Source organism: Nicotiana tabacum, chromosome 21 (genome assembly GCF_000715075.1).
Source record: "Nicotiana tabacum cultivar K326 chromosome 21, ASM71507v2, whole genome shotgun sequence".
NCBI lineage: Eukaryota > Viridiplantae > Streptophyta > Magnoliopsida > Solanales > Solanaceae > Nicotiana > Nicotiana tabacum.
In genome coordinates this window covers 48,693,913-48,720,240 of record NC_134100.1, presented here as the reverse complement: position 1 = coordinate 48,720,240, position 26,328 = coordinate 48,693,913, and the positions used below count along the sequence as shown (strand labels likewise).

General features: G+C 38.1%; 1 protein-coding gene across 1 annotated transcript in view; it reads left to right on the top strand.

The window, feature by feature from the left end:
* The window catches only part of LOC142175223 (uncharacterized), a 59,516-nt gene extending 35,336 nt beyond the window's left edge, over positions 1-24,180 (top strand). Inside the window, exons 2-3 of the mRNA XM_075241802.1 lie at positions 22,866-23,059; positions 23,168-24,180. Coding sequence (XP_075097903.1) covers positions 22,866-23,059; positions 23,168-24,180 — 1,207 coding nt within the window. The remainder of the gene's footprint in view (positions 1-22,865; positions 23,060-23,167) is intronic.
* Positions 24,181-26,328: the final 2,148 nt, after the last annotated feature.

Sequence of the window (26,328 nt, the reverse complement as noted above, 5' to 3'; positions counted from 1 at the left end):
ATATATATATACCTTCAAAATAGCGCACATGCATCATCATTTGATTTACAAGCATACACAAGTATTTTTCATAGTTTTCCATAATTTGTAAAGACTTTAAATCAATTTATTTCTGTATTTTTATTATATAAATATCCAATAATTAGCCTAAAAATTATTTTTATGATGATTTAATTATCTAAATTTATCATTTATACCAATATGAGGTTTTCAGTGCATTTATCATAATTACATTTGCATTATTTAGGGCCAAATTGCACATTTTGCAATAATAGCCCATATGTTTATATAATTATATTATTCATACAGAAAATGACTTTTTATATTTTTATAATGTTAAGTAATTATTTTTAATCATTTTCATGTACAAATGATATTTTTTTATTTATTAATTATTTTATAAATTATTTATTTGTTAAATAGTGGGTATTTACCATCTAGCCCTAAAATCTTCTATTTTCGGACTTATACCAGCCCAATACCCTTGGTCCAAGGCCCCATTAGCCCTATCCCCATACCCATTTAAACACCCGACCCAGGACCCCTTTAAATCGTGACCGTTGATCTCTAAGATCCACGGTCCACGTTACACCCTGCCCTTTAAACCAACCTAAACCCCTAACCCTAATCATTCTATACCACCTCGCCGCCCTGGAATTCCCTTGTCTCTCATCTCTCATGAACCCTAGCCGCCGTTCCTATCAACCCCCCCCCCCCCCAAATCCGGCCCCAAAACGGAATCCACCATGGATTCCCTTACCTTATTTACCTCTCCTCACCACTGGCCACTCGTATATGATCTTACTTAGTTGCTTGCCTAACATGGCAAGCAAATCTTGCCAAAATCGAACCAAATCGGTTCACACCTCTAATTTATGTGGCCATTCCGTCTATGTTCATCATTGATTCTTTGTGAGTAATGAATATTCTTCATATCTGTTGATGATTCTTACCTACCCCAAATTAGGGTTTTCAAACCCTTTCAATCGGACCAAAAAAGGTCCGATTTTCTAATTTTTAATGTTATTCCTCTTCTATTCGTCTTATTCTGTGCGATTTTTACTTTATTTTCCACTGATTTCGCACTTTTCCTAAAACTAGGGTTTGAAACTTTCTCCTTTTCTTACCAATTCTGGTGAATCTTTCCTTTCTGTGTTTGTTTACTTTCTTTCCTTATGTTTTCCCTGACTTTTACTTTAATATTCGTCTAAATATTCTGAATAATTTTTGTTTTGGTATTATTTGTGTTTCCTTTAATATTTGCTGAAATATTCTGAATAATTTTTGTTTCGATATTATTTATGTGTCCTTTAAAGTCTGCCTTAATAAGTCTGAACGATTTGTGTTTTGGTATGTCTGTGTATTTACCTTAAATATTCTGAATAATCTCGGGTGTTTCCATGATTTGTTGAATCCCTTTATTTGTGCCCTAAATTACCTATAACTGATTCTGAAATATTTTCTTGCATATGACTGATTTGTTTCCATGTTTATGTGCTCATTTCTATCACTATATATACTCTTCCCCCATTCCCTTTTGAAAGGACCTTTGACTACCTTTTGAACTCACTATAGACTTACTAGACCTAAGGTTATTCTAATTTTGCATTCTATACTCTAACTTTGGCCGGTTGGAAGCCAAGGCCAGTCAGCTCTGAAATCTTGCTATATACTGTGGACTTCCATACTTTGTGCATTTTGTTTTCGCTTAACTGGTGAGTCACCTAACTTCTGCAGTTTCATTCTTACATGTCCCTGATTTGTATATGTGATTACTACTGAATTTGTTATCCAATATGCTTTGGAAGGGTGTTTAAGTATAGCTCTATAAAATCTGTATGTCTTAGTCCCTTTAACACTTAATTTCCCCTAATGTTACTTGTGTTGAAGTTACTTGAACTTATTTAAGGTCTATCCACTTAGCGTATCAATCCTTGAATGCCTATGAACATGTTTATCCCCTTACCCTGAATCCCTGCAGTGAATGCCTCACATATGTGACTCTTATTACTAGTTATAATCTGCCTCTTTGCTATTGTATTAACATGATCACTCGATCCCACACCCCCTCTAGTGTTTGTTTGTAATTTGGAATAGTTGTCTTATCATATTCGAATTGCTGCTTTATTCTTTAATACAAACTGGATCACCTTTGGTTAGATCATTATAACAAAGTTACCTGCTACTTAACATGATTTTACTGAGTGTGTGTGTCTTGACTTATGACTGTAAGCATGATGCCCTCCCCCCCTTCTATGATGTTGTTCTGGTTTTCTTGATAATAATACTAGGTCATGTACTTAACATGATTCAGCATGCTTTAACTCATTCTACACCTATGACTTTGCCAAACTTGCAAACATGTTCTTTGCCAACTTTTAGCATGTGACTGCTACTGTGCTGAGTTTGAAACTTGTTTATCAGTTTCATTAAACTAGTTCTTTTTTTAAGTTCTATTAAAGTGTTTGCTTGTTGACTCAATTTGGTCATGTCTGTTTAAATCCTCAATTCTTGTCTTCTCAATTTTGGTCTTTCTTTCTCTGTCACCTAAGCACCTTTAAATCCTATTCTTAGCCAACGCTGCCCAAGTTCTGTCCTTTGGCCTCCCTAATGTGAGCACTACTCAGGGTTTATTAGAGACCCTTGTGAACTCTAACACACTAGGATTTGGTCCCTAATCCCTCCTCTGAACTATTCTTGTTAACCACCCTAGTGTGAGCACTGCCCTGGGTTCTTGAAGCCCTTGGGAACTCTGACACACTAGGGCCTTGGTTCTATATGCTCAACTCTACCTTGTGCTCACTGGGTGAATCATTCAATTCCTGGTTGTTGTATGTGTATGAGTGTGTAACTTGGAGACTGTTGTGATTTGTGAGAATAAAGGCCAGGCCTGTCCAGGTGTATTTTGGGCCTGCTGTAGGCTCCCTATAATTACTCTCCTATGTAATTCATGCTATTCATTCTGGGTCTGTAATAATTATTGTAATAACATTTGGGGTATTAGTGAAATTTGGAAAGGGATTTTTATCTTAAACTTGCAATAAATTGGGTAGAAATCCTACCTATAGGTTCAATAATGTGTGTTTAGTTATCGTGTGTTAGAAATCATGCCTATAGGTATCCTATTATGTTCAGTCATTATATGTTAGCAATCCTGCCTATGGTTTCAATACTTGGTTCAATTGTGTTCTATTTCTGCTTATTAGAAACCATGCCTATAGGAAATCACATACTTCACTTAACCTGCCTAATACCTACACATTATTCAAAAGCATGATAATTTGACAAAATATTAAATTGTAGAAAGTATGCCTAATGGTCTTAATCAGTTTAATTATCATCTTGCTCGTTTATTCAGGAGTTCTCGACACTGTGTCATTATGATCACTAGAAAATATGCCTATAGGACTTAAATAAGTAATTTTGAATATCCTTACATGATTACCATTATTTATTATTGAGTCGAACACCTAGACATCATGCTTATAGGTTTAATCCCCTTATGCTTAAAATCAGTAGGCAAATTATGTAGGTTTCTGGAAATTTATTTAGGAAATGGCTTTTACGTGTAGCTGCCTGCTCATTAATTTGGTATCACATAGAGATCCTGCCTATAGGATTCTGCAACCTTAACTCATTAAAATCTGTCAATATTAATCAGTTTGGCGTGCATTTGTTGTCTAAATTTGGAGGCTAACTTGAGCCCTTATTTGCTTATATGTGAAAGTCCTAAATGTTTTGCTTGTCGCCTAGTATTTTCCATTTAGAGCAACCTAAGTTAAAGTCTAGAACCACCCTGAAATAGTGGTCCAAATGCCTCCTGGACCATAGGCATGGGACGGGTAGTGCACGCATAGAGTACGACTTAGAAATGACTAGTGCGCTTTAGGTAAACAACTTAAGGATACTAATCGGGTAGCAGGAGATGATAGTCTGTGTCCGCTGAATAATATGAGTAACACCCCATCTTTAGGGAGTTACGAAATATTATTTATATTGCACGGGGTGATCCTTTAGGCCAAATGCTTCCCTTCTCTTAGACTAATTCATAAAATTTGGGTTCGGCCGGGACCCACTGTTGTGGACCTCGAGGAGTGCCCAACACTTTCTCCTCAAGGTAATTTGAGCCCTTACCCGATCTTTGGTGACGCGAACTGCTTAATCCAGCGTTATTTGCAAATATAGGTGCACTAACGCACCTTAATCCATTAGGTGGCGACTCTCTCTTTTAGTACCCTTCCTTTAAAAGAGTTGTCACGACGTCGAAGCCCGATTTCGTGAGAAAGAAGGGACGCGACAGTGTTTGCACAATGTTCTAGAATCGTAGCATATCTGTAGTATTTGAATAAGTGCAATCTCATCCTTTTTTTCATTTTTATCGCATTCTTCCTTTGCCATTCCATAATTACTAGAACTGCTTAATTCTGACTTAATGCCATATCACTCCATATTCTCCCCTAATTACTAGAACCGCTTAATTCTAACTTAATGCCACATCACTCCATATTCTCCCCCTTTAGGGGAGTACTAAGATTTAGTGCTACGATGATCTACGTATAGATGTTTTTACCTCTTCATCTTTGGCATCTTTCCACATCATCGATGATCCTTACTCGCCTCGCGGTAATCCTTCTGTACCAAGGATAACAAAATTCCTTACTCGTGAGGGTGACACTTAGTGTAACTGGCACATACAGTCTCTTAAGCTTAACTTTGCTCACCTTGCTTGCTTTAAGGAAGCGTCTTCCTGAATGACCTTTAAAGGGTGTATTCTTCTGTTGTCCATCCTATTATCGCCGGAACGCAATCTGAAATTCTCATGATGCCGACTATTATCAAATTACTGAGTCCCCAATTCATGTTTAGTTTATCTTGTCCACCAGGCCATATTGATTTCTATTACTCTCGGATCTAACTTTTCCTTTTGGTAGTCGCGTTGGAGTCACGAACTTATTTCTCGAAATGAGGATATGACTTTATGGCCTATACTCTTTTTGTTGTCTCAAGGGCAATGGGAACTAATCCCATCATAGGATTACCTCATAGCTAGCGTAAGTTCGATTCTATATGGGTGATTGTTGATAGGCTTACAAAATCAGCCCATTTTCTGCCCATTAGGATTACATATTCCGTAGAGGATTATGCAAGGCTTTATATTAAGGAGATAGTACGACAACATGGTGTCCCTGTATCTATTATCTCGGACGGAGGAGCTCAATTTACAGCTAACTTCTAGAGGTCCTTCCAAAGAGGATTGGGGACTCAGGTAAGTCTTAGTACAACATTTCATCCCCAGACAGACGGACAGGCTGAGCGTACTATTCAGACACTTGAGGATATGTTACTGGCTTGTGTGATAGACTTCAAGGGTAGCTTGGATGATCATCTGCCGCTTATTGAGTTTGCATATAATAATAGCTACCATTCTAGTATTCAGATGGCTCCATATGAAGCTCTTTACGGACGAAAGTGTAGGTCGCCTATAGGGTGGTTCGATGTTGGGGAAGCTACGTTAGTAGGATCAGAATTGGTACAACAGACAATCAAGAAAGTTAAGCTTATACAAGAAAGGCTATTAGCAGCTCATATCCGTCAGAAGTCTTATGCAGATAATCGACGACGGGACTTGGAGTTTCAGGTTGACGACTGGGTATTCCTAAAGGTAACACCGATGAAAGGTGTTATGAGGTTTGGTAAGAAAGGAAAACTTAGCCCTCGGTACATTGGGACCATATAGGATCATACGCAAGGTAGGCTAGGTAGCATATGAGTTAGACTTGCCTTCGGACTTGGAGTATGTACATCCAGTCTTTCATGTGTCTATGCTCCGTAAATGTATTAGAGATCCTTCCAGAATCATGTCAGTTGATGACGTTCAGGTCACAGAGCATCTATCATATGAAGAAGCTCCCATTGTTATATTAGACAGACAGGTTCAGAGATTGAAAACTAAAGACGTAGCTTCGGTAAAAGTACTTTGGAGAAACAACAATGTGGAAGAAATGACTTGGGAGGCCGAAGAAGACATGAAGTCTAGATATCCTCACTTATTTCCTCTTCCAGAGAAGGGTCTGATCGAGACATCACAACCTTAAGGTACGTGTATGGATTCTTGTGTTAGTTCTTGTCATTGGTCGTGTGAGGTCATTGTCGTTATTGATGATTGTGGTCCTATGTGGCGTTGAATTATTGAGTTTCTACAGGAAGAGTTAGTAGTAGTATTGTTGCAAAGGCGACTCTGCCAAAGTTTATATAGATCCCGGGGATTTAAACATTCGAAGATGAATGTTTCTAAGGGAGGAAGGATGTTACATCTCGCATTTTCGTATGTTAAAGTTTTCCCTTCAGTTAATCAACGTAGACTCGAGGATGAGATTATCTTGAGGTTATATGCATTTATGCTACTTATAACAAGCGATAAGTAAGTGCCGTAAAGGATAAAGGGTAAACGAATCAAAGAAAATGAGTTCCGTTGAAGGTTGTCGATTTGGGATAAAATACGGTCCGAGCAATAATACCCGGTATTTATGGACTAGTGCCATACAAGGAACCCCATGACCACGATAGTAGGGTACGTAAAGTGTATTAAAAGTGAGTAGTATTTTAAGTAATTTGAGATAATTCTTAATTATGAGAATTATTAGTTAATGGGAGAATTAACAAGTTAATTAAAATTAGTGGGTAATTAATTAATAAACTTGGGATAAGCTTAACCCCTCCCCAACGTGTTTCCCAATTTATGACTATTGAAAGAGACTTAAAGGCGTCACACTTGGAAAGGTTATGTGACTCCAAGATTAATTATGTGGGGCCTACCTAAAAGTAAGGATAACATTTATTTTCTCTTAAGAAAGGATTTCAAGGAAAGTAACATTCTTTCTAAGAGTTTCAGCGAAGATTCCTTACACATTAATGTTATTTCTTATCTATTAAGAAAGAGTTCAACAAAGATGATTTTCCAAATAGCAACGTTATTGGTAAGTTCTTAAAGAAAATCTTCAGCCAAGATTATCTTTGCATAGCAACGTTATTGCTTTGGGTATTTCATATGAATTGTTCCCTATTTCGATCTAGTTATTACGTGTTTCGTCGCGATTGGCATATGTTTGAAGGATTGTCTAGAGGATCGGCTCAGGTATGTTAAGGCTATCCCTTCTTTCTTTGTGGCATGATCCAAATGATACAAATGAAACGAGCAAAATATGCAACTTTCATAAATAACTCTATTCATAGGAGTATTAGATGTGCCTATGTTCTTGAATTCCCATGTATCTTATTATCACATCTTTTGTTCATGGGTCTCAGGAAATACGTAGTTGATAAAGTTTGTCCGAAAGGTATATTGATCATATTAACATATTTTTATGCATTTCATTCATTTATACATGCACATTGTCCCATGACCAGATAGCGTTATATACGCGTATATATATATATGTGTGTACTTATATGTATATGGGATATTAGAAAAGGTTACGGTGTTATATATGCACCACCACCTGATCAGCTGGTATATGTGGATAATTTTGCCCACAGTGGCCGAGATGATATGATGGGATGCCCTTGAAGGCTTGATGATGTTATGTACACCTATACCTATGTATGACACGACATTTATACGCACGTGCAGGACATTATAAATGTTTCAGGATTTACAAAGTGATTTAGACTTACACTCGGAATTCTTTATTCCATGTTTCATCTATGTTTGTTACGAGAATAACATACATGGGTCGTTACAAAAGTGGTATCAGAGCAGCTATCATATGAAGAAGCTCCCATTGCTATATGGGATCTAGCAAGTTGAAGGAAGGTTGTGAGTAGTATAAATAGATATGTGTAGGTCGCAAGCTAAAGTATGGTAAAACAACAAGGTTTTAGGAAGATGGGAGTAAGGATAAGAAAGGGCGAGTGAGAATGTGACGAGAATGGATAACTCCTCAGGATTAAGCCCATGAAAACAAGAGAGCTGATGGTTTCTCTAAGTTATAAAAAGTTCAATATAGCCTGAATGAACTCAAAGGAGTCTAAGACTAATAGCATTTAACTTGGTAGTAGAATAAGGGTGTAATTATGATAGGTAAAGGATGATGTTTGGCCCTTCGATCGAGTAATGATTTGAAAAAGAAAAAAAAAGGGATTTCATGAATTGTACAGGATTAAAATACCCACATAAGGTGAATCACATTGGGATACTATGACAATACGGTTATGGAAGTACGGTATCGCCCCTTGGTGGATCAGGAAAATCACTTCAAATATTCCTCGATGCAACGTAAGCCCTAGTGTCAATGTATTACGTAAGAGGTTTCAAGTTATCAGTAGTAGATTGTAGATCAACATTGAGGTGAATCAACAATGGATGGATAAAAGTTACAAAGTATGAGTTGAGATTAGGCCATCATTTTAAAGATGAACAGTAATGAGGAAGCATTAAAGGACTTAGATTTATACATATATGATAAGCAGCGAAAGAATAACCTGGAGTTTGGTAGCAGACCTCAGTAACGATAAATCGAAGTAAGAGTTATGGTATAGTATGACCTATCTAGATGTGGTAAAGTCATACGAATGGATAATCGGGTCTATGAAGTAAGATATAACAAAATTCGTAAGTTCAACAAAGTATCGAGCGAAAAATTTATTGTACTTATAGATGCCCAGAAGGACATCTTATTAAGCTCTGTATATGTTCACAAAATGAGGCCTAGGAATTGGCTAAAAGCAGGATGAAAAAGGAGAGAAGAGTCGTATAGGCGCACTTACAAAGTCAGAGTCATACATGTTGCATGATAAAAGATAGCAACAATTACAAGATTGGAATGATTCCGACCATGAGTCGTGGTGTGAGAAAAGAGGCCTAAAGGGGGGAATGCACTAGCCTTTGGATTTATTCAAATAACAGTTGCCTAAATGGCAAGAAGAGTATTAAAGTATTCGCAATAGCTACGGGTTATGAGAATGATAAGTGCATCAGTCAACATTCGAGGACGAATGTTCCAACGGGGGGAATGATGTTATACCCCATATTTTCATACGTGAAAGTACGTCATAAATAAATCGATGTAAGCTCGGGAATGAGATTATTTTGAAATTGTAAGTATTATGCTATTTCAACCAAGTGATAAGTAAAATCGTGAAGGAGAGAGGGTAAGCGAATCGAAGAAAATGAGTTTTCGTCGAAGTTTGACATTTTGAGAAAAAATACGGTCTGAGCTATAATACCCGGTATTTATGGACTAGTACCATACAAGGTACCACATGGCCATGATAGTAAGGTGTATAAAGTGTATTAAAAGTGAGTATTATTTTAAGTAAAGTGAGATAATTCTTAATTGTGTGGGTAATGGTATTATGAATTTTAGTAAGAGATTAACTAATTAATTCAATATTTTGGATAAGCTTACCCTTCCCCAACGTGGCAGCAACATGTGATATCCACTAAGTGACTCTTAAATTATTTTTGCAAGGTGGCAACATTTAAAGATGCCTTTATCTCTTTTGGTTAAGAATATAATCAAAAAGGGCAAAAGATGGTACAACCCTTTAGATTTCCTTTCTTGTATGTTTGTCGTTGAGCTTTCTTGATATTTAGAGAATCTGACACGTCTTTCTAGTGTAGCATTCCCTTCCTCCAGTTAAAAAGTGAAAGACTAGCTTTTCATTTGGTATTTGAGAAAAATCCGAATTGGAATCTTGCTAAGACTTACAAAGTAACGATGGATCTTAATCAATTCATTTGAAACTTCAAAGCGTGAGGTGTTACAATTATAAGGGAGTACGGTGCAATCTTTCTCAAGAATATCATACGAATTTTTTCCTACTCTGATCTTGCCGTCATGTGTTTCGTCGCAATTAACGTGTGTTAGAGGGATTGTCAAGAGAATTGACTCAGGTATGTTAAGGCTATCCCTTCTTTCTTTTTGGGATGATCCATACGATAAAAACGAAATGAGTAAATGCACAACTTCCATAAATGACTCTATTCATAGAAATACTAGAGGTTCCTATGTTCTTGATTCCCCATATGTCTTATTATTATATCGTATGTTCATGGGTCTCAAAAATACGTAAGTTGATAAAGTTTATTTCATGATATTAATCAAAGGCATAATGGTCTTATGACGTTCCGAGAGATTTTATTGACGTACTTCTCATGCATTACATTTATTTATACATGTATATTGACCCATGACCAGATGGCGTTATATACATGTATATATGTATATTATATGTGTATGAGATATGGGAAAAGGTTACGGTGTTATATACGCACCACCACCTTATCAGCTGGTATACGTTGATGATTTTGCCCACAGTGGCCGAGATGATATGATGGGATGCCCTCAAAGGCTTGATGATGTTATGAACGCATATACCTATGCATGATATGACATTTATACGCATATGCATGACATTATAAATATGAAATAATTTACAGAGCCATTCAGACTTACATGTTGAGTCTTTTACTACATGTTTCTCTATGTCTTTTATTTACGGATTTTCATTCCTTATATACTTGGTAGATTATTTGTACTGACGTCTCTTTGCCTGGGGACGCTGCGTTTCATGCCCGCAAGTCCCGATAGAAAAGTTGAGAGCCCTCCAAGTAGGCTATCAGCTCAGCGGAAGATGTTCGTGCGCTCCATTTGCTCCGGAGTTGCTATTTGGTTAGTATCATTAGGACATGTATTGATTGGTATAGCGGGGCTCTGTCCCGACCTTTATTACAATTATGTATTCTTAGAGGCTTATAGATAGATGTCATGTGTACGGATATTTGTATGGGCTTGTCGGCCTATGTTTTGAGTTTATAAATGATCATGTTGGCCTTATAGGCCCGTATGTCATGTGCATGAGTTTTTATATCAGGTTGGGTCGTTATATGTAGGGTAATTCCCTCATGTTTACTCTGTTTATCTCATGATACACCTTCTGGCCCACTTACCCATGATGATGTAATAAGAAAGATACGTTATGTTGGTACTCGGTTGAGTAAAGTACCGGGTGCCCGTAGCGGCCCATTGGTTTGGGTCGTGACAAAAACATATAAGAGCAAAATAACAAGTAAGAGGTAGAACAAGTGCTAACAACGTCAAATAGAGCATGTAAGAGTAGACTAACAATGAGAGATATCACATGTTATGACAATTCAATTAAAGGCATGGAAAGTGTCTAGATAATCTAAACCGGTCAAATATCACATATAGGTCGTGTACCCACTCGTTACCTTGCGTACATGGCTTTCACATAACACAAATAGCACAATTAACCCAAATCCTAAGAAGTAGTTTCCCCACACAAAGTTAGGCAAGATACTTACCTCAAAGAAGCTAAACCGATACTCTAAAATGACCTTCTCGTGTGAGACAACCTCCGGACGACTCAAATCTAGCCAAAATAACTTCATATTATAAATAAAAACCATAGAAAATAATTTCGGATAATAAAGCTTCAATCTTTAAAGAAAACTAAGAAGTCAACCCAAAAAGTCAACCCCGAGCTCGCACTTCGGAACCCGACAAAATTAACAAAATTTGAACACCCATTTCGATACGAGTCCAGCCATACAAAAATCATCAAATTCCGACTACAAATCGACATTCAAACCCTCTTTTTTACATTTTTGAAAGTTTATACAAGAATTCTCATATTCTCCCATTCAAATCACTAATTTAAGGTAAAAAAACAAAGTTGGAATCACAAAATATACTCAAATTCGGATAAAGAATACTTACCCCAAACCAACACGTGAAAATCCCCTCCAAAATCGCCCAAATCCGAGCTCTCTAACTCAAAAAGTGATAAAATATCAAAACCCCTCCTGAGAACTGGAATAACTTAGTATGCCATTTGGGTCTTGAGTACAAAATTTGAGGTCATTACGGATTGATTTGATATAGTTCGGCACGAGTTTTGGAAGTTGAAAGTTCAAATGTTCATTAAGTTTGATTTGAGGTGCGATTCGTCGTTTCGATGTTGTTATGTGTGGTTTGAGGCCTCGAGTAGGTCCGTGTTATGTTTCGGGACTTGTTGATATATTCGGACGGGGTCTCAAGTGGCTTGGGTGAGTTTTAGACGGGATTCAAATCATTTTGGAACTATTGGGTTAAGGCTGGTTTGTGGCAGGATCTGGTGAGATCGCACCTACGGAGGTCTAGGCAGATGCGAAAAGGTCTGGGCAGAACAGTATTAATTCGAGGGTTGGTTGATTTTGTCATATTTTGAGTTGGGGAGCTAGTATTTGGGCAATTTTCACCACGCGGATTGGGGTAAGTGTTTTCTACTCGGTTTTGATTATATTTTATGAATCTATCTTCGTTTGTATCATTTGGATTATGAATTTCAAAGAGAAATTTGGGGGGTTTTGTCTAAAATTTCATAAAGTGAATTTTCGAGTTTGAACATCGATTCGGAGTCAGATTTGAGTGAAACTAGTATGGTTGGAATCGTAATTGAATGTGTTATCGCATTTTGTGAGTTATGTCGGGTTCCGAGGTGCAGGCCCAAGTCTAAATATTTGATTGACTTTGGGCTTTTGATTAAAGATTCGACCTTTATCGATTGGGTTTGTTTCCTTTGGCATTATTTGATATTATTGAGTTGCTTTTGGCTAGTTTTGAGTCGTTCAGAGGTCGGTACGCATGAGATGGAATTTCTAGATTATTGTCTGGCTTGCTCGGTGTTGGATTTGGCTTGTTCGAGGTAAGTTACACTTCTAAACTTAGTGATGAGGGTATGAACCCCTAAATATACTTGTTATGTGTTTGGTGTTGAGGTGACGCACATGCTAGGTAACAGGCGTGTGGGTGTGCACCGTGTGGATTATAACCTGGTTGGTTATGTGGTACTGCGTAGTTACCTAATCTTGTTTTTATCCATGGAATTTCTACGTGCTAAAGTAATTGAGCTGTGATCCATGTTAGAAACCATATTTAGGATATATGTTTATTCTTTTGGGACCCACTGAGGTCATTTTTGCTGTTGAGTTATTTGCTTAAACTGCATTTACCTACTCAATCTTATTCATTCATTTGCATATCATTTCTCAGTCTCTGTTGTCATTTGTTGTCACATCATGTTATCATTGTTTGGGGCTAATTGGCATGAGATTTGTCAGCCCAAGAGACTAGAGAGATTGATGACTAAGTTGGGGCATGATGGTAGGATTGTGAGTGTTATTGATGGGATCGGGCTGCAAGTCGCAGCAGGTTTTATTAATTCATGATATGATCGGGATGCACGCCGCAACAATCCTTCTTGGATTTATATATATTATTATTATATAGATCAGGTTGTACGTTGCAGCAGGCCTTATAGGCTTTATTAATATTGATAGGATCGAGTTGCACGCCGCAGCACGCCAAGTGTTACTCATGATCCTCCTAGCTTTGGGAGTACACCAGAATGTCGTCAATAAATACAATGATGAACGAGTCAAGATAGGGCTGAAATACACTGTTCATCAAGTGCATGAATGCTATTGGGGCATTGGTTAGCCCAAAAGACATCATAAAGAACTCATAATGACCATACCGAGTGCTGAAAGCCGTCTTCGGGATATCTAGCTCCCGAATCTTCAACTGATGATAGCCTAAATGCAAGTCGATCATAGAGAACACTCTGGCACCCTGAAGCTCATCAAATAGGTCATCAAACCACTTGGGCAGGATCCGCCCCTCCGAAGTCAGACATACAACCAGTGAGCGCATGTACTGTACAGTGCTGAGTGACTGAGTATGCTGAGTGATTGAGCGTGATGAGTGGGAGTGTGAGTCTGTAAGATTGAGTACTTTGAGATGTGTGAGTACATGAGTCCATCACTGTGGTGCATTACATTTGACATGTATACCTGGCATGTAGGCATAGAGATGCATTTCCACATGCTAAACGGTATTGTGACATTTATGACATCACATGCACATTGACATGTAAGCATATAGATTTAATTTCCTCATGCTATCTGAGAATGAAATATCTCATATGTTGTTGAAAGTTGTTTTGGCAAAAATCACAATTTAATGATATACTCATATTTTGGTGATTGTGGTGAAAGATTTGGGTTTTAATGATATACCAGAAAAGCATGCCTATTTTCCGTAACTGTGAACGAGTTAAGCATCCTATATCTGAGTTATTACTTCTACTACTTTTATTATATTGTTAGGAGTTGTTCTTGGCTATTGGTATTGGGCTTTGACTGTTGTCCAAGCTTGGCATGACTTTCAACCTAAGGTTAGGTTTGTTACTTATTGAGGACATGGGGTCGGTTGTACTCGTACTACACTTCTGCACCTTGCGTGCAGATTTTGGAGCTGATGTTGCTACATATCACGGGAGCTGGCATTGGAGATGTACCTACGTTCTAGTTATAGCTACCTCTTGTTCTTGGTAGCTTTATATTTATAAATCTGTTTATGTATATTTCGAACTGATGATGTATTTATTACATACCAGCTTTGTCAACTGTAAATCTTAGAAGCTCATGATTTGTACTACCAGTCCTTGGGAAGATATGTAAAAGTTTAGTTGTTTCATCATTTATTTTTCTCGGTAAATCTCAATTGAATTGGATTGTTGTTAATTGGTTTACCTAGCAGGTTGAGTTAGGTGCCATCACGACTAGTTCGATTTTGGGGTCGTGACAAGTTGGTAACAGAGCTCTAGGTTCATAGGTTCTACAAGTCATGAGCAAGTGTCTAGTAGAATCTTGTGGATCGGTATGATGATGTCCATACCTATCTTAGATTGGCTGCAGAGCATTTAGGATTAACTTTCCATCCTTCTTTCCTTATCATGCGACATTGATTCAGCTTGAAGCATATCTCTTTGAATTTATTCCACTCACTCGTATGTGTTTGTGAGCGCCCGGTATGAGGTGCGAGATGTGATTTTTGTGTTTTGGTGATGGGCTAGTCTGGAGGAGTTGAGACCGGGTTTTGACCGCAGCTTGGGCATGGTGACTTTAGTTGTGTGAGTATGTAATTTTGGACTTCTATGTCCAGTAGTGTCCTTATGAGTGGGATTTATGGCTCGGTGAGTGGTTGGATGGCTATATGATGAGTATGACGTGATTGCGACATGCGTTCATATGGTCTGGATGTGGCGAGAAGAGTTGATTGGGATATGGAAAGGACTATTGGATTCTTGAATTCTGTCTTGATGTATTGTACATTCTCGAGTTATGATCGTGATTGGGGGATCTTTCATGTTGTTTATTTGTGGAACAAAGTAGATTTTCATGTCTTGTTGATGAGTTCAGACTCACAAAGATTAAGTGATTGTGTAGTAGTTGTAGCTGTGAAAGGGTATAGAGAGATGTCAGTTTGAGGTTAAGCAGGTGGGTTATCACCTGCAGGGTAATCTACGGATGTGTGATACTTATGATGTTGTGTGGAGGCTTTCTTTTCGGCCAGTAGGTATAGGTGTTGCGATTTGAGTTTGGATTGGTTGAGAAACACTTAAGAAAAAGTAAAAAAGTATGGATGGAGTAAAAAAAAGTACATAAGGAGTGAGAAAGAAAAACTTGGTTACGGGAACTGAAGGTTAGGCCGACTACTTTAGTAGAGCAACACCTAAAAAAGTTCATTCCTACCCCTTACCCTTTCTTTCAATGTTTCCAATTCCCAGAATACTAATGTACCCTCGTGTATACAGTTGTCCAACAACTTTCTTCCTCTGACTTCTTTAGCCACTTCCGCATCTATCGTAGTCGGGAAAGCTTGCTTTGGTTGAGAAAGTTGACTTGACCGTCATGATGATGAATGCGAGCTTAGCAGATGATTTGAAGTATTATATGGTTTGTGTTACATGAGCTTATGAAGGATTTAGTTGAATCTCATTGTGGTATTATGGCAGTAATAGAGTATGTGCATTGTGAGTTATCGAGTGTTTTGATCTATGGCAAGGCGGAAGACGCTTTGGCATGTCTTGTGGCATGATGTCTTCAAATTCCAGAAGTAACTCCTTCACGGGTGCAGGAATGGGACCCGAGGAGCATTCTATATCTTCCATGTAGAGGGTAGCCAGGAACGTGGGTTCATGTCTTTTTACCCCCTTCTTCAACTGCAAGGCCGAGATGTTCTCGGCTGCCATCTTCATGGGAATGCACGGAATAATGAGCCAAGTGGGAGAGTCTACTATCAACGATTTGATTGCATGGTTACGTGTTGTATTGATTTCGGTCTGAGGCATACTTGTGGATCGGATATGACTTGCATAGGCTGGTTTTGAGGACGGCATAAGCAAGGAAATTTTTGGATGTATGGTGTATGACACTTTATGGGTATAAGCGAATAATGGAATGATTGAGTTGTTATTCATGGTGGATGTGATATGCTAAGGAAAAGGATTCACTCGGTAGCTTAGAGGTACAGATTACTTCTTTAGGTGTTAGTGTGCTAACTGAGCACAGGTCATTCAGCTCGTTTGGGCGGTGCATTTGAGATTAGAATAGGGTGGATAACTCTCGAAAAGGTTCTAATGAGTTCAAGATTTATATGTAGCAATTGAGAATTTTTCGGATTTGTATACGGCTAGAACCTGAGAATTTACATTGGATTATATCGAGACTCGCGGTATTTCTATATCATTATAGATTCTACATTTCAGTATCAGGAAGGTGAAGGAAATGACTTTAGATTCACAGAGTCGTTTATGGTACTTTGAGGGGTGCTTAAGAGGAAATACAGCGGCTTATAGGCCTTAGGGAGGTGTAGTTTTATGCTGGGATCTCTTGTGGTGAGCTTTGGATAAGGTTCGTGGTGTTCTAGCAAGGAAAAGTGTCAACTTGAGGGTAATTCAGAAAGAACTCAGAGAAATAGGACAGCTTGGTAGTAGATTGGATCAACACGGTAATGGATATGATCGATTCTTTGTGTACTTATGATGTGGTGAGTCTCTATAGGTGTTTTGTGGCAATGCTCTTGGGGTTTGGAGACCTGTGTGACTTGGTTGAGTTAGAGAGATTCAGTTCTGGTGGCTTGGTTATGTGCAAATAGGTTAGTGTTCTTGACGTTTTCTACCTTAACTTGAAAAAGGATTTATCTACAGGTATGAGGGGTATGTGGCGTGTTATGATCTTCTCCTGGATGGAATCAAGTGGAAGGTTTCTGACTGATCGTGTATGTATTCTGCTTGTGACTCATGGTTGATAATGAGATTCTCGTGCCTTTCACATGATGGAATGATAGATGCGGTGCGCTCGGTAGGATTGAGATTCACATGTACAAGTTGATGGTTTAGTTTTGAAGGGAAGGTCATGAATTCTTAGACAACATGGATGGTTTCAAATGATTAGATGAATGTTATTACTACTTGGTATTGCCTGACAAGGGTGCGTATTTCAGAAGGCGCACTGTGTTTTGACTTACGGATGCTTCATTGGCATTGCGGTACTCGCCTGGTTGATCTACTGCTGATGTCCAGATTTTGCTATGTGACACGGAAGAATTATAGAAATATTTCTTGTGGGGATGATTGTGTATGAGAGATGTGTTAGTCATTCGAGTGGTGGAGTTGGGATAGGCTATGATGATTCATGTGTTCTATAGATTTGGAGACTGGGAGTTCTCAGAAGTAGATTGTTTTAGGGTTGCGGACTGTGAAGATGTGGATAAAGTTAGCTAGATGATAGTACGTGCTATGGTTAGGTCATTGTGGACTTTTGGAGGGCTATTTATCCATTTGGGGATGACCAGAGTTGATTTGGGGGACATTGGTAGGCCCAACGAGGATGTGTACTCTACACCAGGTCAGATTTGTTGACTCAACACTGTTATTGCTGAAAGGTGTGTCATTCGGTTAGAGTTGAGCTGGTTTGTGTTATGATATATTCTATGTGTTACTCTTCTATGCTATGAGGGGTTGTGATTTGTTGGCTATATGCGCACCCAATGCGGTTATGTTTGGGCCTTGTGGCGAAATTCGAACGAAATGGTTATTGCGGTGTTAAATGGTCGATTGCGTCTTGGTTATGGTATTTTAGGGATGTGATATATTGTGTTATTCTCTTCGCCATGGTTATGGTCATGCACTTCGTGTACTTGATGTCGAATAGCGCGTGGTAGTTGATATTGAGCATTGTGGCTTGAGGTACTTCATATGGACCAGTGTTTGGATGGGTCACGCATTGCAACGGGGTTATGTTGCAATATGATCCTTGTGATGGATTCATGTGTCTTAGTTCTACTATGTGTGATGGGTTAATAGCATTGTGGTTGTGGTAGTATTTGTTGAGCTTGCGGGATGGTTCTCTCATTTGAGTCATTTTTCGTGTTTGAGTACATTTGAATTGTTTCTTATTGGTGCACAGATTTTATGGTTTGTGGTTTTAGGTTGTATTGGTGTGGCATGTCAATAGAATGGTTGTGTTTTATTAGATGAGGTCATTGGACCTAGAATGGGTACTATCGGATTTGATTACAGTATGTATGTAGGAATAATATCGGGAGTCGGCTTAGGATTTGGCTTTGGTTCTTGTCGTACGAGAGAGAGCTCCATGACTTGTTGATCTGATAAGTGGTTATGAGTTTATGCGTGTTTCTTTCATCATCGGCAGTGTACGAAGGTTTTGGAACTAGGTTTTATTTTATATGAGGTTTATTAATTTTGAGCAGTTACTGTGATTGAAAATTATTGCTACAAGTAAGCGAGTTATGTGGTATATCATGTGATTTCATCTTGGGTATGGTCGTGGCTTGATACAGCTTGTTCAAACTTATACAGTGTATAGATGCGAGATTCGGGTCTTGTAAGAAATTCTAGATATTCTTCGGTTATGTTGAGATTCCAGATTCTAGATATTCTTGGATTGGGGTGACGTGGGACCACCCCCGGGTATGTGCTAAGTGAGTTTACATAGTAATTTGATGGCTTTTGAATGATTCTTGGCACGTTCGAGGACAAACGTATGTTTAAGTGGGGGAGTATGTAACGACCCAGCCGGTCGTTTTAAGTATTTGCATTCCGTTCAGCTATTTGAAATTTTGAGTAGCTTCGTATGATGTATTATGACTTGTGTGAATCGTGGGTTTTGGTTTTCTAGTGTTTCAGAAATGATTTGGAAGAATGATTATCAGCTAGGAAGTTCTAAGTTGGAAGAGTTGACCAAGCTAGACTTTTGAGCATTTGACCTTGGATCGAAGTTTCGAAGTTTCGATGTTTCCGTTAGGTCCGAGTGTTGATTTTGAACTTGGGTGTATGCCCAGATTTGCATTTGGACATTTTTAGAAGGTTTCAGCACTAATTGGCAAACGTTTGAAATTTGAAGGTTTGGAATGTTCATAAGTTGACCGGGAGTGACTTTGATGATATCGGGTTCAGATTGTGCTTCCGACAATTGGAATAGCTTCGTCATGTCATTTGGGACTTGTGTACAAAATTTAAGGTCATTCCGGATTGATTTGAGATAGTTCGGCATGAGTTTTGGAAGTTAAAAGTTCAAATGTTCATTAAGTTTGATTTGAGGTGGATTCGTCGTTTCGATGTTGTTATGTGAGATTTGAGGCTTCGAGTAGTTCTGCGTTATGTTTCGGGACTTGTTGGTATATTCGGACGGGGTCTCGAGGGGCTCGGGTGAGTTTCGGACGAGATTCAGATCATTTTAGAACTATTAGGTTAAGGCTGGTTTGTGGCAGGATCTGGTGAAATCGCACCTGTGGAGGTCTAGGTGCAGGTGTGGTGCCCGCAGGTGAGGATAGTGGATACAAGTGCAAAAATGGGCTGAGTTTGGGAGCACCACAGATGCATGTTTTTGTGGTGCACCTGCGAAGGCGCATAAGCGGATCGATGGGCGCAGAAGCGGGACTTGGCGCAGGAGCGGAACAAGACTCGCACATGCGATATCGCAGAAGCGAAAAATGTTTCTGCAGGTGCGAGAGGTCGACTGGAAAGTGGAGTCCATAGAAGCGTAACTTGTGTCGTAGAAGCGACTCCGCAAAAGCGGCTCATTTATCGCAGATGTGAAAAGGTCTGGGCAGAACAGTATTAATTCGAGGGTTGGTTGATTTTATCATATTTTTAGTTGGTGTGTTCGGATTTGGGTTATTTTGGAGGTGATTTTCACCACACGAATTGGGGTAAGTGTTCTCTACTCAGTTTTGATTATATTTCATGATCTATCTTCGTTATTAGCATTTGGATTTTGAATTTCACAGAGAAATTTGGGGGTTTTGTCTAAAAATTCATAAAGTGAATTTTTGAGTTTTGAGCATCGATTCAGAGTCGGATTTGAGTGAAACTAGTATGTTTAGACTCGTAATTTAATGGGTTGTCGGAATTTATAAGTTTTATCGGGTTCTGAGGTGCGATCACGGGTTTGACCTTTTGGTTGACTTTGGACTTTTATTAAAGATTCGACCTTTATCGATTGGGTTTGTTTCTTTTGGCATTATTTGATATTCTTGAGTTGCTTTTGGCTAGCTTTGAGGCGTTCGGAGGTCGGTACGTGTGAGATTGAATTTCTAGAGTATTGTCTAGCTTGCTCGATATTGGATTTGGGTTGTTCGAGGTAAGTAACACTTCTAAACTTGGTGCTAAGGATATGAACTCCTGAATATACTTGTTATGTGTTTGGTGTTGAGGTGACGTGCATGCTAGGCGACGGACGTGTGGCCGTGCACCGTGTGGGTTATAACTCAGTTGGTTCTGTGGTACTGTGTAGTTACCTAATCTTGTTTTTATCTATGGAATTTCTACGTGCTAAAGTAATTGAGATGTGATACATGTTAGAAACCGTGTTTAGGCTTATTGTCTTGGGACCCACTGAGGTCATATCTGTTGTTGAGTTATTTGCTTAAACTACATTTGCCTACTCAGTCATATTCATTCATTTGCATATCATATCTCAGTCTCTGTTGTTATTTGTTATCGCATCATGTTATAATGGTTTGGGGCCAACTGGCATGAGATTTGTGAGCCCAAGACACTGGAGAGATTGATGACTGAGTTGAGGCCCGAGGGCCGGATTATGAGTGTTATTAATGGGATCAGGTTGCATGCCGCATCAGGTTTTATTGATTCATGATGGGATTAGGCTGCATGCCGCAGCAGGCCTTCTTGGCTTTATATATATTATTATTATATGGATCGGGTTGTACGTCGCAACAGGTCTTATTGGCTTTATTATTATTGATGGGATCGGGCTACACGCCGCAGCATGCCATATTAGCTTTATATTAGCGCTTGGGCAGGATCCGCCCCTCCGGAGTCTGACATACCAATAGTAGGTACCGTACATTATTGAGTGGCTGAGTATGTTGAGTGATTGAGCATGATGAGTGGGAGGGTGAGACAGTGAGATTGAGTACTTTGAGATGTGTGAGTACATAAGTCCATCACTATGGTGCATTACATTTGACATGCATACCTAGCATGTAGGCATAGAGATGCATTTCCTCATGCTAAACAGTATTGTGACATTCATGACTTCACATGCACATTAACATGTGGGCATAGAGATTTACTTTCTTCATACTATATGAGAATGAAATATCTCATATGTTGTTGAAAGTTTTTTAGGAAAAAATCATAGTTTTCTGATATACTCATATTTTGGTGATTTCGGTGAAAGATTTGGGATTTACTGATATACCTAAAAAACATGCCTATTTTACGTAACTCTGAACGAGTTGAGCATCCTATATCTGAGTTATTACTTGTATTGCTTTTATTATATTGTTACGAGTTGTTCTTGGCTATTGGCGTTGGACTCTGACCGTTGTTCAAGCTTGTCACTGCTTTCAACCTAAGGTTGGGTTTGTTACTTATTGCGTACATAGGGTCGGTTGTACTCATACTACACTTCTGCACCTTACTTGCATATTTTGGAGCTGATGTTGTTGCATATCGCAGGAGCTGGCATTAGAGATGTACCTGCGTTTCCGGTTATAGCTGCCTCTTGTTCTTGGTAGCTTTATATTTATAAATCTGTTTATGTATATTTCGAAGAGATAATATTTTTATTTCATACCAGATTTGTAAACTTTAAATCTTGTAAGCTCATGATTTGAACTACCAGTCCTTGGGAAGCTGTATAAAAGTTCTGTTATTTCATCATTTATTTTTCTTAGTAAATCTCAATTGAATTGGATTGTTGTTAATTGGCTTACCCAGCAAGTTGGGTTGGGTGCCATCACGACTAGTTAGATTTTGGGGTCGTGACAGTCTTAGGCAATTATTTGCTATGCTACTTTTATCAAATTCAATGTCACGTCCAGAAAGTGTTTGGCAAGCAACATGGAATTTACTATATGAAGATATCCTTCACGCCGAAAGAACGATGTTGGATAACCCGGGTACTTAAAATAATGCTTTCAATTTCGAGTTATTATATGATATTTCAGAATTATGGATGATATGCTTGACTTCGTGTTGTAATTTGATTTTTTAGAAGGTCATACAAATTAATCTGATTGTACATTGCTTTGACGTTTTGTCCCTTCAATTCCTGCAAAATGCATCAAAGAACTTGAGGTTCCAGCAAATTATGTTTCGTTATGTTTGTCTTTTTATATAGTGTTGACTTTAGATCATACGAATAATATTGGTATGGATTAATGCATTTACCATAATATTTTCTAAAACCCCAATAAAACTGGCTTTTTGCATACATTAGGTATAAGAAAATGCATCTATCTTCAATTCATCATTTGTATTTTGTTTTCAATAAAATGAACTAGATTGTTTGGACTATCTTATTGTTTCAAACTCGCTGATAATTAAATGGCTTTCATATTAATCTAAATCACCATTTTGCATTTTTAGCGATCCATTAATCTTATTATTCATTTCATGTAGCTACACTAAACTATAAGATTTAATTGAAATTGTATTTAATTATTATTATTTTTTTGTTTTATCAGAAGTAACGAGGAAGAAGTTGACAACAGTAACAGATTAATTCGAGATGAATTGTGTTATAATAGACGCGCTTTTGCAGAGGAACATGATGAGTTAGTAAAGAATTTTATAGATGAGCAAAATTGTATTTATAAAAAAATAATAACAGTTGTGAATGAAGACAAAGGTGAATTTTTCTTTTTATATGGTTTTGGAGGTACAGGCAAGACTTGTTTTTGGAGGACTCTTTAATCTGCCATAAGATCTAAAGGAGATATTGTGTTAACTGTTGCATCTGCGGGGATTGCATCCCTTTTGTTACCAGGTGGTCGAACAACTCATTCAAAATTTGTAATTCCACTCAATCTTACTGAAGATTCAATATGTAATATCAAGCAAGGTACTCCGTTAGCAAATTTGATTATAAAGGCAAAGTTAATTATTTGGGATGAGGTCTCCGTGATGCATAGATATTGTTTTGGATCTCTTGATAGAACTCTAAGAGATATTCTTAGATTCAAAGATGAATCCAACTTAGAACGACCATTTGGAGGTAAAATAATTGTTCTTAGTGGTGACTTCAAACAAAAATTACTTGTCATTCCAAAAGGTACTAGGCAAGATATTGTTAATGCTTCTATCAATTCTTCTTATTTATGGTCTCAGTGCCAACTCTTAATGCTAACAAAGAATATGAGATTGAAAAATAATGAAATAGGGCCCCAGATGCAAGAGTTGAAAGTTTTTTCAGATTGGATTTTGGCAATTGGTAATGGTATGATTGATAATTCAGTTGATGGAAATGAAAAAGTTGAAATACCAAATGATCTTCTGATTAAAGATTATGTTGATCCAATATCTGCAATTTTGGAAAGTACATATCCTGATTTTATCAATCGTTGCAACGATATAGGATACCTCCAACAAAAAGCCATTCTTGCTCCAACTCTTGATATGGTAGAATCAATCAACGAATATATGATTTCACTCAATCATAGTCCTGAGAAATCATATTTGAGTTCCGATACAATTTGTAGCTCTGATCAAACTTATTCATCATTGGAACATGTACACACACCAGAATTTTTGAACACTATTAAATGTTCTGGAGTTCCAAATCATGCTCTGACTCTAAAGGTAGGTGTTCCGGTGATGTTATTAAGAAATATTGACCAATCAACAGGATTGTGTAATGGAACAAGGTTGATCATAACGAAACTTGGAAATCAAGTTATTGAAGCCAAGGTTTTATCAGGACATATGGTCGGAGAGAAAGTGTTTATCCCAAGAATGACATTGACTCCATCTGATGCTAAAATTCCAGTTAAGTTCCAATGAAGACAATTTCGAATCACTGTATCTTTTGCCAGAACAATCAATAAAAGTCAAGGACAATCATTATCTCACGTGAGATTATTTTTGAAGAAACTTGTATTTACACAAAGATAACTATATGTTGCTCTTTCCGGGGTGACAACTAGAAATGGATTAAAAATTTTGGTTTATGATGATGATGGACAAATAGTTATTGAAGCTACAAATATAGTATTTAAAGAAGTTTTTCGAAATTTAGGTTTGGGGTGCGTATTGATGCAACACGGGAATGTGATTGCTTATGCATTAAGACAACTGAAGAAAGATGAAAAGAATTACCTGACTCATGATTTGGAATTGGCTGCAGTAGTATATGCTTTGAAGATATGGCGGCACTACTTATATGGTATTCATGTTGACATCTACACAGATCACAAGAGTTTACGATATATCTTCAAGCAGAAGGAGTTGAATTTGAGGCAACAAAGACGGCTTGAATTACTGAAAGACTATGATGTCGAGATATTAGGCCATCCCAATAAAGCCAATGTTATAGCAGACGCTCTCAATCGTAAGCCAATGGGCAACTTTGTACACATTGAGGCAGGCAGACAAGGGTTGACTAAAGAGCTTCGTCAGTTGGCCAATATGAGAATCAGATTGTTAGACTCTGATGACGGAGGTGTTACTGTGTAGAATACGACAAAATCATCTTTTGTAGCCGAGGTAAAAGCACGACAATATGAAGACCCTACCTTAGTACGATTGAGAGAGGGCATTCAGCAGCATAAGATTATGGCTTTCGAGATCGGAGAAGATAGGGCACTGAGATACCAGGGCCAATTATGTGTGCCAAATATGGCAGGGCTGCCAGAGAAGATTATAATAGATATTCATCAGTCCTGGTATTCCATCCTTCCCGGCTCGACAATGATATATCATGACGTTAAGGAGTTGTATTGGTGGGACAACATAAAGAAGGCTATTATAGAATTTATAGCCTAGTGTTCTAATTATCAACAAGTAAGATTGAGCATCAGAAGCCCAGTGGACTGATTCAAAATATAGAGATTCTGACCTAGAAATGGGAGGCGATCAATAACGACTTCATTACTGATTATATCGCTTTTATCATAAGTTTGACTCCATCTAGGTGATAGTTGACCGGCTTACGAAATCTGCCCACTTTCTGCCAGTTAAGACAACTTACACGACTCAAGATTATGTAAGGTTGTATATCAAGAAGATTGTTAGGCATCACAGTGTGCCGATATCTATTATATCAAACTAAGGTGCTTAGTTTATGACGAACTTTTGGAGGTCATTTTAGAAGAGTTTAGGCACACAAGTGAATCTCAGCACTGCATTCCATCCGCAGACTGATAGTCAGGCTGAACGTACCATTCAAACACTCGAAGATATTCAACGAGCATGTGTTCTGGATTTCAAGGGTAATTGGGATGACTTTCCTCCACTCATAGAATTTACCTACAATAATAACTGCAATTCCAGTATTAAAATGGCCATGTACGAGCGTTGTACGGGAGGATATGTGGATCACTAATTTGATAGTTCAAAGTTGGCAAAACAAAATTATATGGGCCAGGTTTGATTCACCAAGCCATTGAGAAGGTTAAAGTGATACAAGAACGACTAAGGGCAGTGCAAAGCAGGCAAAATTCTTGTTCTGATGTCCGACATCATGATCTGCAGTTTGAGGTAGGTGATTGGGTTTTTCTAAGGATCTCACCTATATAGGGTGTTATATGTTTTGGGAAAAAAGGTAAGTTGAGTCCACAATATATCGGGTCGTACAAGATTCTTCAACCAATTGGACAGGCTGATTATGAGTTATAATTGCCATCAGAATTGGAATTCTTCAACCCGATATTCCATGTATCTAAATTGAGGAATGTATTGGGGACCCTTCTTGGGTCGTCTCTATCAAAGATGTACAAGTTATGGAGGATCTATCATATGAAGAAGTGTCATTGGCTCGACAAGTCCACAAGATGAGAACAAAGGATATAGCTTCTGTCAAAGTATTGTGGAAAACAAAAATACAGAAGAAATAACATGGGAAGCGGAAGAGGGGCTGAAGTCTAAATACCCTTACCTATTCCAGATTAAAGGTTCCTAATAGATGGCCCCTTATGTATACTCTTCACCTCG